The sequence below is a fragment of the Xyrauchen texanus genome, chromosome 45 (genome assembly GCF_025860055.1).
Source record: "Xyrauchen texanus isolate HMW12.3.18 chromosome 45, RBS_HiC_50CHRs, whole genome shotgun sequence".
NCBI classification, from domain to species: domain Eukaryota; kingdom Metazoa; phylum Chordata; class Actinopteri; order Cypriniformes; family Catostomidae; genus Xyrauchen; species Xyrauchen texanus.
The window spans coordinates 23786146-23801857 of record NC_068320.1 but is presented as its reverse complement, the minus strand read 5'-3'; the positions used below and the strand labels follow the sequence as shown (position 1 = coordinate 23801857).

The 15712-nt window shown below is 37.7% G+C and overlaps 1 protein-coding gene across 1 annotated transcript; it reads right to left on the bottom strand.

Moving 5' to 3' along the window:
• Positions 1–1191: 1191 nt before the first annotated feature.
• On the bottom strand, positions 1192–11037 carry LOC127637768 (deleted in malignant brain tumors 1 protein-like). Its single transcript, XM_052119021.1, has 11 exons — positions 10874–11037; positions 10373–10717; positions 9938–10246; positions 9531–9839; positions 9097–9405; positions 8336–8638; positions 4894–5199; positions 4226–4519; positions 4002–4096; positions 3701–3800; positions 1192–3046 (listed from the first exon to the last, which is right to left on the bottom strand). The coding sequence occupies exons 1-11, from the start codon at positions 10929–10931 to the stop codon at positions 3003–3005; spliced, it is 2472 nt and encodes an 823-aa protein (XP_051974981.1). The 5' UTR covers positions 10932–11037; the 3' UTR covers positions 1192–3002.
• Positions 11038–15712: the final 4675 nt, after the last annotated feature.

The window sequence follows — 15712 nt, the reverse complement described above, 5'->3', positions numbered from 1 at the left end:
AACCAGACTGCAGAAAACAGATGTAAATTAATAATTTTTTTGTTGTTGATAGAAGTGAATGACAGACTACTGTGCAACTATACTAGTGAAAACAGAGTTTTATCAGGAAGTCCCGCAGACTTGAGTGAAATTGAAGATGACAGGTATTTGATGAATATATAAAAGAAAAGCAATGTCTCTCTTTGGCATAGGCCCCGTCTGGCGGTCAGAAGTTGTAGTACTCAGAACCGTCATATCCTGCCAGAGAAAGGAAGCAGGTGTGAGGCGCCTACCCCCATGCAGGACGGGATTCAACTGGTGGTGGTGGGGTGGTGGAGGTTGCCATGTTAGCACACTGAAACAGCAATGTGATATATTGTGAGCAGACAGTGGCTTACATGTGACTGGCTAGGAATTACCCGGCTAATGGAGCGATGATGTACAGCTGCTCTTCTTCCCGCTAGAACTATGCTGCGCTTACATTTATAGAAATAAAAAAATACAGCTTTTACTACTTTTTGTTTTTATGTGTTGATATCAAGAATGTGCATTTCTTCGAGTTATGACTTACAATGTTCACCAGTGCGAATGTCAAAAATAATCACTTTTACTAATAATTATTCCATTCCTTATATCAAGAAACATCCTTTTAACTACTTACGATTTAATTGTTGATATCTACAATTCATATCCTACACATGATTAAAAGTAATTTCAGCTTGCCATATATTATGGTGAAAACTTGTAAGGTAAAAAAGTCAGTGACCATAATGAAATAATTTTGAGTGCAGTGACACCTCAGTGTCATTGGCCATTAGGGCATTAATGTCATGTTAGATATGAAAATTAAATGCAAATGTAAAACTTGGATTTCTTATGCATATTATAATTGCGTATTATATATTTATTCAGTGTAACTTTTTTAAATCCGTCCATTCTGTGGTGTGATTTGCATAACTGTGAATGAGCCTAATTTATGTGCTGACTTATTACATCTCCAGTAAAACTACTTTGTAACCAAAACATCACAGAAAGTATTTTTTATCTCACAAAAGACAAAAACTACACATAAAGACAAACTTGTTTTCTTTAATCTTTATTTCACTTTGTTTGACTTTATTCCATATTTATGTTTCATAAAATAATTAAACATGAATTCCAAAATAACATATCAAGTATATTTAAAAAAGAACAGTACTATTCTGGGGGGGCTGTGTAAAAGTAAAGTTCCCCATTTTCTTCAATTAGATCCTAATTTTCCAATAAGACAAGGAAGTAATGTTTCCATTGTTTGCTCAATATATTGTGTGCCCTGACCCAGCTCTGGCCCATTTGAGACCAAAAATAAACAACCTAAAACATGTCAATTTAATTTCCAATAACATTACATGGGCAATATTACATCATTATAATTTGTCAGGGCTCGGGTCCAGTTATGTGTTTTATTTGTGAAGGAAATATAAACCAGACTGCAGAAAACAGAAGTTTAACACTTACACTAACACTTCTCCCTCAGTTAAAAATGGTCTCTTTGTACAAATTTGAATTACTTTTAGAAAGATAGATAGAAAGTACTCCAAGGCTAACCACAGCATTAATCTGTCATCAAGAAGAACTTGACCCTTATGCCTATACTGGAGACAAAAGATTGACCTCCGCTTGGTGGCAGATATTGCATTTATGCCTTTACACAACTAAGGTACTTTATGAATACATAAATGCTAAAGCCTTTCATGCTGAAGGATGCTAACAATATCTGCATCAAGCAAGCAACTGCTCATCAAAGACAATATAGCATTATGAACATTTCCTAAGCATTACTGAGAACAAAACTGAGCTTGTCCATTACTTACAAATAACCTTAAAAGACACTTAAACCTGCATCAAATTTACATGAAAGCAAATATAGCTCAGATCTTAACAAAACATTGTTACCTAAAAGACCAACAATGGCACAAAGGCGATTCCATCTTAAAATCCCGTGTTTACCAAACATTTACACATTAACATAGCATGCACGTTCCTCACAATTGCATTTGCATCGAAGTGTTTTACTAATCAAATGACCTCATGGATATCAAAGGGTGTGTTGTTGTTCTTTAAGTTTGGAAAGCAGGCAGGTTTGGTTTATGTAGAAACTTTTTTTGTTTAAGATTTGCATGCTTGGATTTGTGTCTGTAAGCAGGGTTCTTGCGTGGTAAGAAAATGTGTGGAATCTTTTTTTTTTTTAATCAAGATGAATGATTTCATTTTCATTTTTAAAATACAACACAGCCATTTAAATCCAAGTCTATGTTCTTTCTTCATTATTCAGACTGCACAGATCCTAAAGTTATTTATTGTTATAATTATTTATTCAAAATATGCTCAGCTCACTGAGTACAAGAAATAGTTCACTGACAAACTGATGTAAAAAAAAAAAAAAAAAAGAAAGAAAAAATGATTGACCACATTGTAATGATTATGAGTTAAACAATTATGAAATTTTGAAACATAAGAACATTTTTCAGTATTAACATTGTTGTATCATCTTACAGCATACAGTACAATGCTGTTAATGAGCAAAATAATCCTTTAGCTTTAAAAAATAAATAAAATTGTCTTTTTGGCCTTCTTCCAGATTTTGTATCTTTTCAATATGCTCACTTCATTCATCTGCTCGGCAACTCTTTCACAGTGCATCTCTTTACAAGGAAAACTCAGAAGAAGGTTTAAATTAGATCTACTCAATTTGTTTAACTGGTCATGTGGTATGTGAGGCGCTCCCTCTGCTCATTTGGATACATCAAACACAGGCTATCCCTGAAAAATTGTGCTCTGGCAACCAGTTTATGTTGATATAGAGAACAATTAATTGTTAGATTTAAGGCTAGTGTAGAGCTTAGATTGTGCTTTCTTAAGCCATGCACCACCTACTACATATTTCATAAGAGATTTAATTCTAATTCATTATAAAGTTGAGTACAGACAGTGAAACAAAGGTTAACATTAAAAGATTACCTTTATATTATTAGGAATAATAATTAGTAAACTGGCATGCAAGGATTGAGGCCCTCTGACCCCTGACCTGTGAAAACAACATGTTTATAATTATATTAAATAAATAATACATACATACTTAAAGATCTGTCTGTCTGTCTGTCTATCTGTATATGTACACTGCCGTTCAAAAGTTTGGGGTCACTTGACTGAAATGTTTCTTGTGATCTTAAAAATCTTTTGATTTGAAGGCGTATGCTTAAATGTATGAAATTAGTTTTGTAGACAAAAATATAATTGTGCCAACAAAATAATTAATTTAATTACAAATTTAAAACATTTAAAAACTAAAAAAAAATCTGAAATGGATGACTTGGACTGAATAATAAAGAAAAGCAGCCAATAAGTGCCCAGTATTGATGGGAACTCCTTCAATACTGTTTAAAAAGCATCTCAGGGTGATACCTCAAGAAGATGGTTGAGAAATTGTCAAGAGTGCTTGTCTGCAAATTCTAGGCAAAGTGTGACTAATTTGAAGATGCTAAAGTATAAGACAGATTTGATTTATTTTGGGATTATTTAGTCACAACACAATTCCTATAGTTCCTTTTCTTTTCTTCCATAGTTTTTAATAATTTTACTATTATCCTTAAATGTTAATAATCATAATATTAAAGAATGAATAAGTGACCCTAAACTTTTGACTGATAGTTTATATAGCAACATCTCTGAATTTACATACCTGCCATTGTGTTGTCCTTGTGGAATACAAGCCCATCCGAGTGTGTTCTCCATGTCACACTAAACTTCTTCCTATTTGAACTTTGAACGACTTGCGTCATCTGTGAAATTTGTTTAAAATCTCAAGCATACAATTTGCACAAATACACAAGTATAGTATGGGGGAGACAACTGTAACACTAAATTTCAACAATCACAAACAAGCAGTGATCACACATATTCAGCATCTGCTCAGCACCCCTGGTCTCCCCTACCTAATAGTACAAAAGGAGGTCACTGAACCTATCTTCTTATTTGCTTACCTTGTCCAAAAGTTTTTTCATGATATTTGGGTCATTGACATTGACACCAGTTTTAGCCTTCACCAAAATCTTCACCACGCCTTTTCTAACAAATTCTGTGAAAGTAAACATTGACAGGAACTTTACAGCAAGAATGGCATGTTACAATAGCATCTCTTCACTTTCACTTGTCAGGAAGAGGACCAGAGTGCAAGAGATATGAATCCCATAAACAAATTACTTACTTGTGCAACGAACTCCTGCATGAACCCCATTCAAACAACTGCTCAAACCCCCAGTGAAAGGGCAGTCTCGCACTGTCCACTCATTTCCTGTACATCTGAGATTATCCATCCACACTGGCCCCACAGGGCCAATATATCCCTTTACCTCTGCAATGTCACCACAGTCCAGCTCTCTACACAATACTGTAGCATCTATTAGATCCCAACCATTGTAACACACTGCTCCCCAGTGACTATCATAAAGAATCTCAACTCTGCCATCACATGCGTTGACACCGCCCACCAACTTCAAACCTGGATCAGTGAAAGAGTGGGATTACATACTGTATATAAACCTCTTCATGCATTGTATTGAATTATTACTTGATTCTGATTTATCTATTGCAGCATTATTTCTACATAGTAACTAACATAATAACTCACAGTTCATATGAAAACTAATAAAATAATTTCAATCCAAATATTGAATATACATTTTTTGTTTGTTTGTTTTTTTGTTTTCCCCAGCCATGTCATAAGAGAGATAAAATACAGTCAGCCCCTTTAACATCATACAAGACCCTTTTCAAGGTTCTGATTACTATGTTGGAGTTTATTTAGCAATATTATGCGCTTGACTGTATATTATCTCTTACTTATTAGGTCAAGCGTAGAAGATTGCAACTTACTTCGACAGATGACCCCAGCATCTTGTGTATGGTTGCAGCTGTTGACTCCCTGTCCACTTGATGGGCACCAATACAATCCATGTTCATTCCCAAGACATCTAAAATTTTCCTGCCAGATTTGTCCTGAGCCTTGTCCAAAATATGCCCTGGTCTTTGCTTCTATAAGGGTCCCACAACCCATATGATTACACACCACTGCAGCATCTGTAGCATCCCAGCCAACATCACAGATGGTTCTCCATTGTCCATAGTAGGAGTATTCCACTCTTCCAGAGCATATATTGGCCCCATTAACCAGTCTAATGTCTAAAGAAGAGGGACAAAATCCCTCAGTAGATGTACATTTCAGTTTATTCTTGCAACACCCATTTCTGTTTAGTATGCAATATAAAATATGAACAAGGAAGGTATTTAAGAAAGCTGTTGTAATGAAAAATATCAGCACAGCTTTGTTACAGCCATGCTCATAATCAGAACATAAGCTGGATATTAAGTGTGATATTGCTTTTAAACTAAAGTTAATGTTAAAGGTATATTCCAAGCACTGCGCAGACAGATAATCTGGAATGCCACAAACACAGTCCGGCTCAGTGATACAAAAGCTGTGTCCCAAAAGATGCACTACATGCATTACACTTTGCCATCTATTGTCTAAATATTCAAAGTTTATTATTGTCTCAAATAGAACACTAACTGTTCTTTACCTCACGTTATCAGTCGCTGACAGAAGTGATGTTTAAATTGCCCACTATGTGTTGCCGCTAGCTTTAGCAGGTTAGCCAACCTCAGTCCAACACTTATATCTCAAAAAACTCATATGGTGATGTCTTCACAGAAATCTTACTAGTTGTCACATTCACAATTAATTACAATTGTTTTGTCAGGCCAGCATTGCAGCTGGGTATCCCCACCCATTCCGCTACGTAATGCAACCCGTACAAAAAAATCTGAACTAGTCACAAACTTGCCGCAAATTTGCTGATTGTTATTGTCACACGCAAATGAACATTTGATTTGCTGCAAATGTTTGCCAGAAGTTTGCAGCTCTAGCCAGCAGTGGTGAACATCCAGCAAACCTTTTGCAACAATGGACAATTTGCCACAAAGCTCATTTGCATGTGCAAATTATCATTGGAGATTTACAGCAAATTTACAGCAAATTTCCCATGAACTCTCGATTTTCGTGAGGGAAGTGCAATTGCTAAGTGTATGAAGTGTCCAATATCTCTCACTTCGCTATTTCGGTTTATGAGGTACATTATCCAGGAAGTCATTGTACCCTTCTTCTCATTGCATTTTCATTGTGAACACTACTCACACTACTTACAGTATAAAAATTATTTAGAAGAGTTCAGAAGTATGCGATTTGGGAAACTTCGAGAAAATGCGTCAGTAAGCTGAATAAACTGGCTTTGTGAGGAAACAACATATAACTTGTAATTGTCCTGTAACATGTTTTACATTAAATAATCTGCTTGGAGTGAACTATGCATGGAAATGATAAGCTTCACATTTCTGCCGTTAAACACCCCAAAAGTTTGGCTCCATTTACTTTCATTGTAACTGCCTCACTGGAACCCAGATTTTTGTTTTCTATAAAGAAAAAAAGACAAATTGCTGTTTTATTAGAGAAGTCACAGACAATTTGCATCCGATAGGATTTCTTTTATGGCTCTACCCATTCATTTATCCTATATAGTACCCACAGTGATCTACTGTTGTAAAACTCAGTTGACCCTTACAGTTTCTCCAATGGTAGAGCCTCCGAGGCTGTTATATTTTTAGTAGGGCTGTCGATTTAATGCGTTAATAACGTGCGATTAATTTGACAAACATTAACGCGTTAAAAAAATTAACGCACTTTAATCGCAATGCTTAACTGAGAAATTCAAGCTTGTAGTACCACCTGTTTACTCCAGAGGGCAGTAATTGAAATTTCAGCTGTGTGAGCAACACACAGTTTATACAGTGAAGAAACACTTGGAGCGCAAATGCGATCTTTAAGGGATCTTAAGATGTGTTTAAAGATTGAGTATTAAACTATATTTAACTTGACACCATGACCTAAACATTTTTATATTTATGACGCAACACACCCGAGACGCGACAAGCATGTCTGACACAGGTCGTATGGTCTTTATCTCATACATATTTAATTACCAATGAGGTTAAGGATGTGTCCTTTAAACTGTTACACCGTTTTTACCCAGTAAATCTTTATTTAAGAAACATGCTCCCTGAATTAGATCCACTTTGCTCCTTCTGTAATGCTGTAGATTAAAAGTTTGTTTGTTTGTACGTACCTCTATTTTAACTAGTTTTTCTTTGCTTTATAAAGACGTTTTATTTGGTTTTCACAGATTTGATAACTTAAGTTAATATTTTCTGATTAATCTGTTTATTTTTCTTGCCAAGTTTTTAAGACGTGTAAATTTATTTTTTGCACTTTTTTGTAAAGACTTAAATATTATTTAAATACTCTTTGTACCTCCAACAACTCCAAAGCATTAAAAAAACATTGCACTATAAGGAATTTAATGTCTTGGCATTATTGTAAAATAAATCTGTAGTATTGTGTACTATGTACCCCTGGCTTGTTTTAAAAAAAAAAAAAAGTCTAACGCAGGTGTAAATTGATGGGTCCCTAAACAAACCCTCACAATAAATCTCCAACTGATTTACAAATTCACTTGTGAAATGGATTGCTGTGAACTGTGTCAATGATTGACTTATGATCAATAATATGGTAGTGAACAATACATTGTATTCTAAAGTCGCTATTTATATTGTCTTATCAATGATGAACTCTTCTGCTACAAGAATGTAATGCTTTTTAATTATCTGAATATTTGTTTATTATATATATATATATTTGTATATGCGATTAATCGCGATTAATTAATCGGGACACCATGTAATTAATTCGATTAAAATTTTTAATCGATTGACAGCCCTAATTTTTAGATATTTGAAAATCTCTGAAAGCATCCATGGGCTGTCTTATGAAATATCAGCACTCTTGGAACACAGCTTGCACAATCAAGTTTGTATTTTGGATTGGATCTAACTCTAGCACAATGCAAAATACACACAGTGGCCAAAAAATGGGGTACGTAGTATATGTGGGGTTGGTCGCTTTACATGATGTTCAGACATTCTACTCCTGTCTTGGCAGGCAGTTCTTGGCCAGAATAGACAGTTTAGTGGATCAGTAGTTGATAGTCAAATGTCCGGCTCTGTGAGTCTAGAGAGTACATAGACTGAAGTCCCTGATGCTTTTAACAGGATTAATTATTTATGTAATTATAAAAATTAGAAGTATTTGAGAAGTAAAGAAAAGTTGGTCAGGTACCTTTTCTCTAAGCTTACCAAGATCCACATTCTCTACATTCAGGCTCTGTGATACAGAAGCAAAATAATGAGTACACCGTATCCATCTTACCTCGACAGATGATTCCAGCATCGTTTACATGGGTACAATCATTTCTCCCCCATCCATTTAAACTGCAGTCCTTCAGTGTTGTTTCATTCCCCATACATTTAACGTTGTCCATCCATATTGGTCCCGAACCCTGTCCAAAATAGTTATATTTCTTTGCTTCAGCACCGGGTGGACACCCAACTTCTCTACACACCACTTCAGCATCTTTAGCATCCCAGGAATCGGTACACACTGTTCCCCACTGATCATTGTGAAGAACCTCCACCCTTCCACGACAACCGCCAGTATCTACCCTGACATTGGCTAATTCCCAAAAATAAAAGAGAGGGAGAATGTGAAAGAGTCAGTTTACTAATTACAAACCTGGTCAAATTGCAGTTCTGTTGAGAAATATTGATGCCCTTTGCAGAATCTGCAACATGTTTAACATTTTTTTTTTTTTTTGAAGCGGGATCTTTAAAAATACAAATGCTGCAAGCAGTAACTGATCTTCAAGGAGGCAACACTTAATATTAATAACCAAGTGTATGTAAACTTCTCTAAAGGATCATTTTGGTTTTATACTTAAAAATCTGTTGTGCAACTTCTTCAGGGTGGAAGTAGTGCTAAATAAAAAATAAAAGATTTTTTTTTTTTTTTTTTGACATTTAAAAAAATATATTTCTTACAGATTCTGCCAGGGATGTAAAGATATACGTAAGTACAGTGTAATTCAAACTTATGGTTGTATCGTGGATATAATGCTTCATTTTTTGAACTACCTTTACAGAAGACTCCCATATCTCTAAGATGACTACAGTTCTGAGCCTGCAATACCATTGATGGACATCTCTTTAAACTCGGCTCACTTCCAGTGCATTGTGCGTTATATACCCACACTGGTCCTGAGCCCTGGCCAAAATAAGAGCTACCAATTATTTGTGTAGCACTCCCAAAGCCCAGCTCTCTACACACAACATTAGCATCCAATAGATCCCAGCCGTAGTCACACACAGTTCCCCACTGTCCTTCATGGAAAACCTCTATTCTCCCAGCGAAACGGCCAGCCATGTTCGCCAACCTAATAAGTGCTAATGTTAAACATGGAAAGATATGAAATGGGATTAGAAATACTTGATCTATATCATTCACCCAAATTCTCATCAGAATAGAGTCTCAAGGGAGTATAAAGTATGTATTTAAGGTTTTAGCTCACGTCTACAGATGACCCCAGCGTCTTCTATATGTTCACAGGTATGTATTCCCCATCCATTAAATTCACATTTCATCAGTTTAGTGTCACTCGATTTACAATTTACATTGTCCATCCATATTTGTCCTGAACCTTTTCCAAAATATCCATCAGTCTTGGCTGCTATAAGATCCCCACAGCCCAGTTCTTTACACACCACTGCAGCATCTAATGAATCCCAGTTATCATCACACACTGTTCCCCATGTTCCATTATAGAGAACCTCCACTCTTCCAGAACAAGAGTTACTGCCATCCACCACCCTAATAAGTGCTAAAAAAAGAAATGGACAGGTTATTATAAATACATAGTGTTTTATTGTGATTATTTAAAGCGAAATGTAATATGCATCCAAGATTTTTGTAGCTCACGGTTACAGATTACTCCGGTGTCATTTGAATGGTCCCAACTCGTTATTCCCCATTTTGTTGATGTACAGTTTATCAAAGAATCCTCACTTCCATTACATTGTACATCATCTATCCACACTGGTCCTGAACCATGTCCAAAATAGGAGGCATTCTTCACCTCAATAACACTTCCACAGCCCATCTCTCTACACACCACTGCAGCATCTGCTAGATCCCAGCCATTATCATACACTGTTCCCCACTGACCATCATAGAAAACCTCCACTCTTCCAGAACAAGAGTCCATGCCATTTACCAACCTAACAAGTGCTAATGTTAAAAAAATAAAAAATAAAAAAAGAGAACAGGGATAGGAGTTAGAAATGTATAGCATTTTGTATTAATCATTTGCTCAATTTCTGTTCAGTTATTTTCAATGTTCAATATTTAGCTTACATCCAGGTTGACAGATGACTCCAGCATCCTCGTAATGACTACAGTCGTGTATTCCCCATCCATTTGTTGGACATTCAGTCAGTGAGGATTCAGCCCCATTGCAACCTACTTCATCCATCCATATTTGTCCTGAACCTTCTCCAAAATAAGCAACATTTTTTGCTTCTATAACATCTCCACAGCCCATCTCTCTACACACCACTGCAGCGTCTGATAGATCCCAGTTATCATCACACACTGTTCCCCATACTCCATTATAGAGAACCTCCACTCGTCCAGAACAACTGTCAAAACCATCTACCAACCTCATGGAAAGAGCTTCGATGGGAGGTCCATTTTCTAAATCTGTATGTAACAGAACATGTCATAAACTGTCATCTAGCATTTGACATAAGCAGTGACCTGGGACAACATTTCATACCAAGTAATACCAGCAGTACTACTTAGAGTAACTTTATAATAAGTACAACTGTGTGCGTATGTGCATATGTGTCTTCATACCCAACAGTAGAATCAGCCATAAGGTATGTAGCATTGTGCCTAAAAAGAAAAGAAACATTATTACATTGATTGGTTTGCCTTAGAAGCATCCAGTAAACATCAGGGTCTTGCTATGGCTGATTTTTATGGTTCAGAAATGCTAGCAGAACACTAGAGTATATAACCTTCATCATCATATTTACTATTTGTTTGTCAATATAAATCCTGTTTTTATACACTTTGGTTTAGTACCTTAGTATAAAAGGAAATGTTCACCCAAAAACTGTTCTGGCATCTCCCTCACATTGTTACAAACCTGTGTTAAATGTTTCTTCCATGAAACACACAAGGAGATGTTAGGCAGTATGTAATTCTCAGTCACCTGCACTTTCATTGCATCATTTCTATTTTTCACTAAGCACTTTTATTGCACAATTCAAAGAAAGTGAATGGTTATTGCCTAACATTTCCTTTTGTGTGCCACTGAAGAAAGAAATTCTGGAACATGTTCTGGAACAACAAAGGAGTGAATAAATAATGACAGATTTTTCGTTAAACATCACTTTAAAGTATTTACTTCTTCAGTAGTGTTAAGTTTCACTCCATTTGGACAGTATTTTACAGTTCATAATTCAGTAGCAACAATTTACACAATGTTTTTAGGAACAAAAAAGACAGAGCAATGCTTTATAAGTATTTAAGGCAAAGAAAATGAACGACACAAACAATACTTACACATTATGTCATTATAAGATAAAACAAATGTATAACAACTCATTATTTGACTTCTTTCACCTGTTAAATTGTCACTCCTTTTCTGCAGAGTCTTCGTCTTCAAGATGGTGTGGAATTAAGTTAAGCAGTCTTTTAGGTGTTTTAATCAGGATTTGCATTTCTCGGCTCCACCTCTCTGATTACCTTAAAAAACAATCATCCTCATTCTCAAAGCGAGTTCTTGCAGTCTAACCTCTTCTAGAATCATTGAGAAAAAATATATAATTCACCTATAACCCAATTTAAATGCTTAGTTGGTGCTTGTATAAATTCTTATCCATGAAGCCAAATGTGAACTGAAATACCTATGATTTTTATTAAATTTTTTTACAATACATACTAGTTTGTTTCCTGTGTGAGCAAAATATTGGTCATCATGGTCCTAACAGAGCCATCTATTTGTTGCATATGTTTTCATCTTAATGATGTCAATTTGCTCATTTGCGAAGCACTCTGAAGTGTATACACATTAATAGTCATATACTGGATATTGACTGAATATGCTGAAATGTTGATGGTATGGCAAGATTCAACATCCTATGTTTTCATTCAAACAAACTACTTAAAATGAACAGGATGGCACGCAATAACCGCATGCAAAGTCTTTCAAGGTTTAAGAACAGGAAACTGCTGTGTGCTTTTCTCATCATACTCATACGATCTGTCACAATCTGTCAGTATTCAAATATATCACTGGAATCATATTTCCTGGGCCAGTTTCATCACACTTCCTTATCATGTAAGTAAATTTGCAACATTTAAAACACATGGAAAAAAGTCAAACTTCACTAACGCTAGAACTCTAGATTTGTTTATATTCACATGAACAGATCGTGACAGCAAAGTTCACATGCATATGTTTGAAGTTGTTATAAGGTTCAATGATGTGACGCTCACTTTTGTGTCCAGATATATTAAGTTATTAAAAAATACGTTAATAATGAAATTCACCCTGAAATACCATCACAAACATTTCAATTCACAAATCAATTTCTGAAAGAAAAGTCATTTTTATCATTTTTTTATTTATTGTTTTGTGGGGCAGGTTGAAAATATCTAGATTGTAAAATAAAGTAGTTCAGCCAACCATGTGTAATAATTAGAACAGTGCTGTCATGTAATTAATCTATGAGGAGTGAGTTCCTTACATATCTCACCATGTACGGTTGTCCAATGTATCCCAAGCCTCCAAGGGAAGATCCTATTTGTTTGTACTTGATAGAGCTCATCTCGTGTCCCTGTAAACAAATTGGGTATCATTCAACCATCCTGCTGACTTTTTGTAGAATGGAGGGTTTGCATGTATTTTCTGGTTGAATTATATATATATTAGGGCTGTCGAGTTAACGCGTTAATAACGCGCGATTAATTATACAAAAAATAACGCGTTAAAATTATTAACGCATTTAATCGCATGCTTGTAGTACCACCTGTATACTCCAGAGGGCAGTAAGTGAAATTTCAGCTGTGTGAGCAACACACAGTTTATACAGTGAAGAAAACAACACAGATATGCGTTACTAAGGGTTCAAATGTGAACTAAGGGATCTCAATATGTGTTTAAAGATTGAGTATTAAACTATATTTAACTTGACACAGTGACCTAAACATTTTATTTTTATGACGCAACACACCCGAGACGTGACACAAGCATGTCTGATGCAGGTCGTATGTTAGGGTGACCCAGTCCTGAAATTGGGAGCTTTGTTCCGCGTCCCGCAAGTCATAAGCAGTGTCCCGCATTTCAGTTATGTCTGTATAATTTTTTATCTTTATTATTATTTCGGCATCATTTTATTTCATCGTCCTTTAATTACAAAATCACTGTAAAAAATAGTTAATAAGAAAACACTGAACATGTGCAGCGCTGCCTTTTTTTCTTGCCAGAGCGGGAAAACACTGGGAAAAAAAAAACTGCAACAGAAAAATGGGTCTATCTGGAGCTCCCGAGAAGAAAAAGTGTCTTTGGTCATATAATAAAGAATTGGAGAAAATATACACATGGTTAAAACCAGTTACAGGTGACCCTAAAAAAGGAGAGTGCAGGATATGCCACCGAAGTTTCACGGACAGCTCTGCTGAAGCATTTCAGTGCCCCAAACATGACAGCTCTGATATCTTTGGCTTTGAGCATTCCTGTCACCAAAGCGTTCGTGGAGAGGGCGTTTTCACTGATGACCGCTGCGTGGACAAAGACAAGGAACTGAGCATCTGTGGACCTCATCAAAAGTGAAGTCCTGGTGAAAGTGAACACCTACACCTGCCAGGAGTTCTACAGTCATAATGAATGAGAAGGCCCACTCGAAGCAGCCAGATCAGACAAAAATATGTAATTCAAGATGCACTAAATCTGGTAAGAACACATTTAATCTTTCTAGTCTTTAATAATGGAATTGATGTTCTTATTTGGAAATGTGCTTTTTAAAGATTAGATTATTATTTTCTCTTCATTATATTTACATTGAGTAGGTCTGTGCTGTTAAAATTAGTTTGTATCGTAGACCTTATGCCAAACTGAGTGACGTTCACAGCACCGTCATTAACATTTATCACTGCAAAAATACATCTAATTGTCATGTTCATTGGTGTCTTTTGTCTTCGTGCTCTTATTTTGAAGTTCAGTTTAGTCCTTGTTTCCTGTTTCCTGTTTGGTCTCTGTCATGTTCATTGGTTTCCTTTGTTGTTGTGCTCTTATGTTGAAGTTTAGTTTAGCCCCTGTTTCCTGGTTCCTGTTTCCTGTTTGGTTTTTTGTAGTCCTTTGTAGTTTGTTATTATGATTGGTGTTCCCTTGATTATTTCTTCCAGGTGTCCCTCATTCCCTTGTTAATTTGCCTTTTGGTTTCTGTTAATCACCTTGTTATCTTGTTTGAGTTCTGTTCTTTCATTGGCCCCTTTTCCCATGTTTGTGTATTTAAACCCTGGTTTTTTGTTCAGTCCTTGTCGATCGTTGTTTGATGTTAACCCGGTGTATCTTTCCCTCCGAGTTCCCTGTTACGTGTCTACCTAGGTCAGCTTACTCAGTTTATGTTTCTTTTCCCCATCGTGGGTTGTTACTTTGTGTTTTTCCTTTGTTGTTCATTTAATAAAGTTCAACTGCGTTTGGATCCGCATCTCCTCGTCTGCTTCGTTACTCAAGCATAACAGAACGATCGACCAACTATGGATCCAGCAGTTATACGGGCCAACTGCCGGTTGCTCAACCTCAAACAAGAGGGCCGCCCTGTTGAAGACCACATCAGCGACTTCCTCGCGCTGGCGAAATTCACAGACTTCCCGGACTCAGCCCTGGTGGTCTTCTTCAGGGACACTTTACACGGTTCGCTGAGGGAGCGTTTGCCGCCGGCAACGCTTGGTTGGACTCTCCACGACTTCCTGGAGGCGACCTTACTGGTCTGTGGCTCACCCTACACTGTGGTCTTCGCCGAGGAGGATTCCACCTCTCCTCCCACTGTGGTGACTTCCCCAGTCGTCCTTGGCGCTTCCTGTCGCGCCAGCCCCACCTGTCAGCGAGCCCGTCCCCACGCCAGTCGCCTTCCATGAGCCAGCGCGGCCCACTGCATCTGCCCGGAGGAGGGAGAGAAGACGGGCTTCCGCCTCCCGGCCCGCGCCAGCCCCGGTCTGCGAGCCAGAGCCCACGCATGTCACGGTGAGTGAGCTAAAGCCCACGCATGTCACTGTGAGCGAGCCTGAGCCCTCGACCGTCCCTGAGCCAGCGCCTGAGCCCTCGACCGTCCCTGAGCCAGCGCCTGAAGCCTCGACCGTCCCTGAGCCAGCGCCTGAAGCCTCGACCGTCCCTGAGCCAGCGCCTGAAGCCTCGACCGTCCCTGAGCCAGCGCCTCCCGAGCCTTCCAGGGCTCCGCCCCTCAAATCTCTCGAGCCTGCCAGGGCTCCGCCTCTCGAGCCTTCCAGGACTCCGCCCCCCGAGTCTCCTACGGCTACGGCACCTACGGGGCCTCCTGTGGCTCCGCCTCCAGAGCCTCCCTCAGCCCCACCTCCTGAGCCTCCCTCAGCCCCACCTCCTGAGCCTCCCTGAGCTCCGCCTCCTGAGCTCCCAGAGCCTCCCTCAGCTCCGCCTCCTGAGCTCCC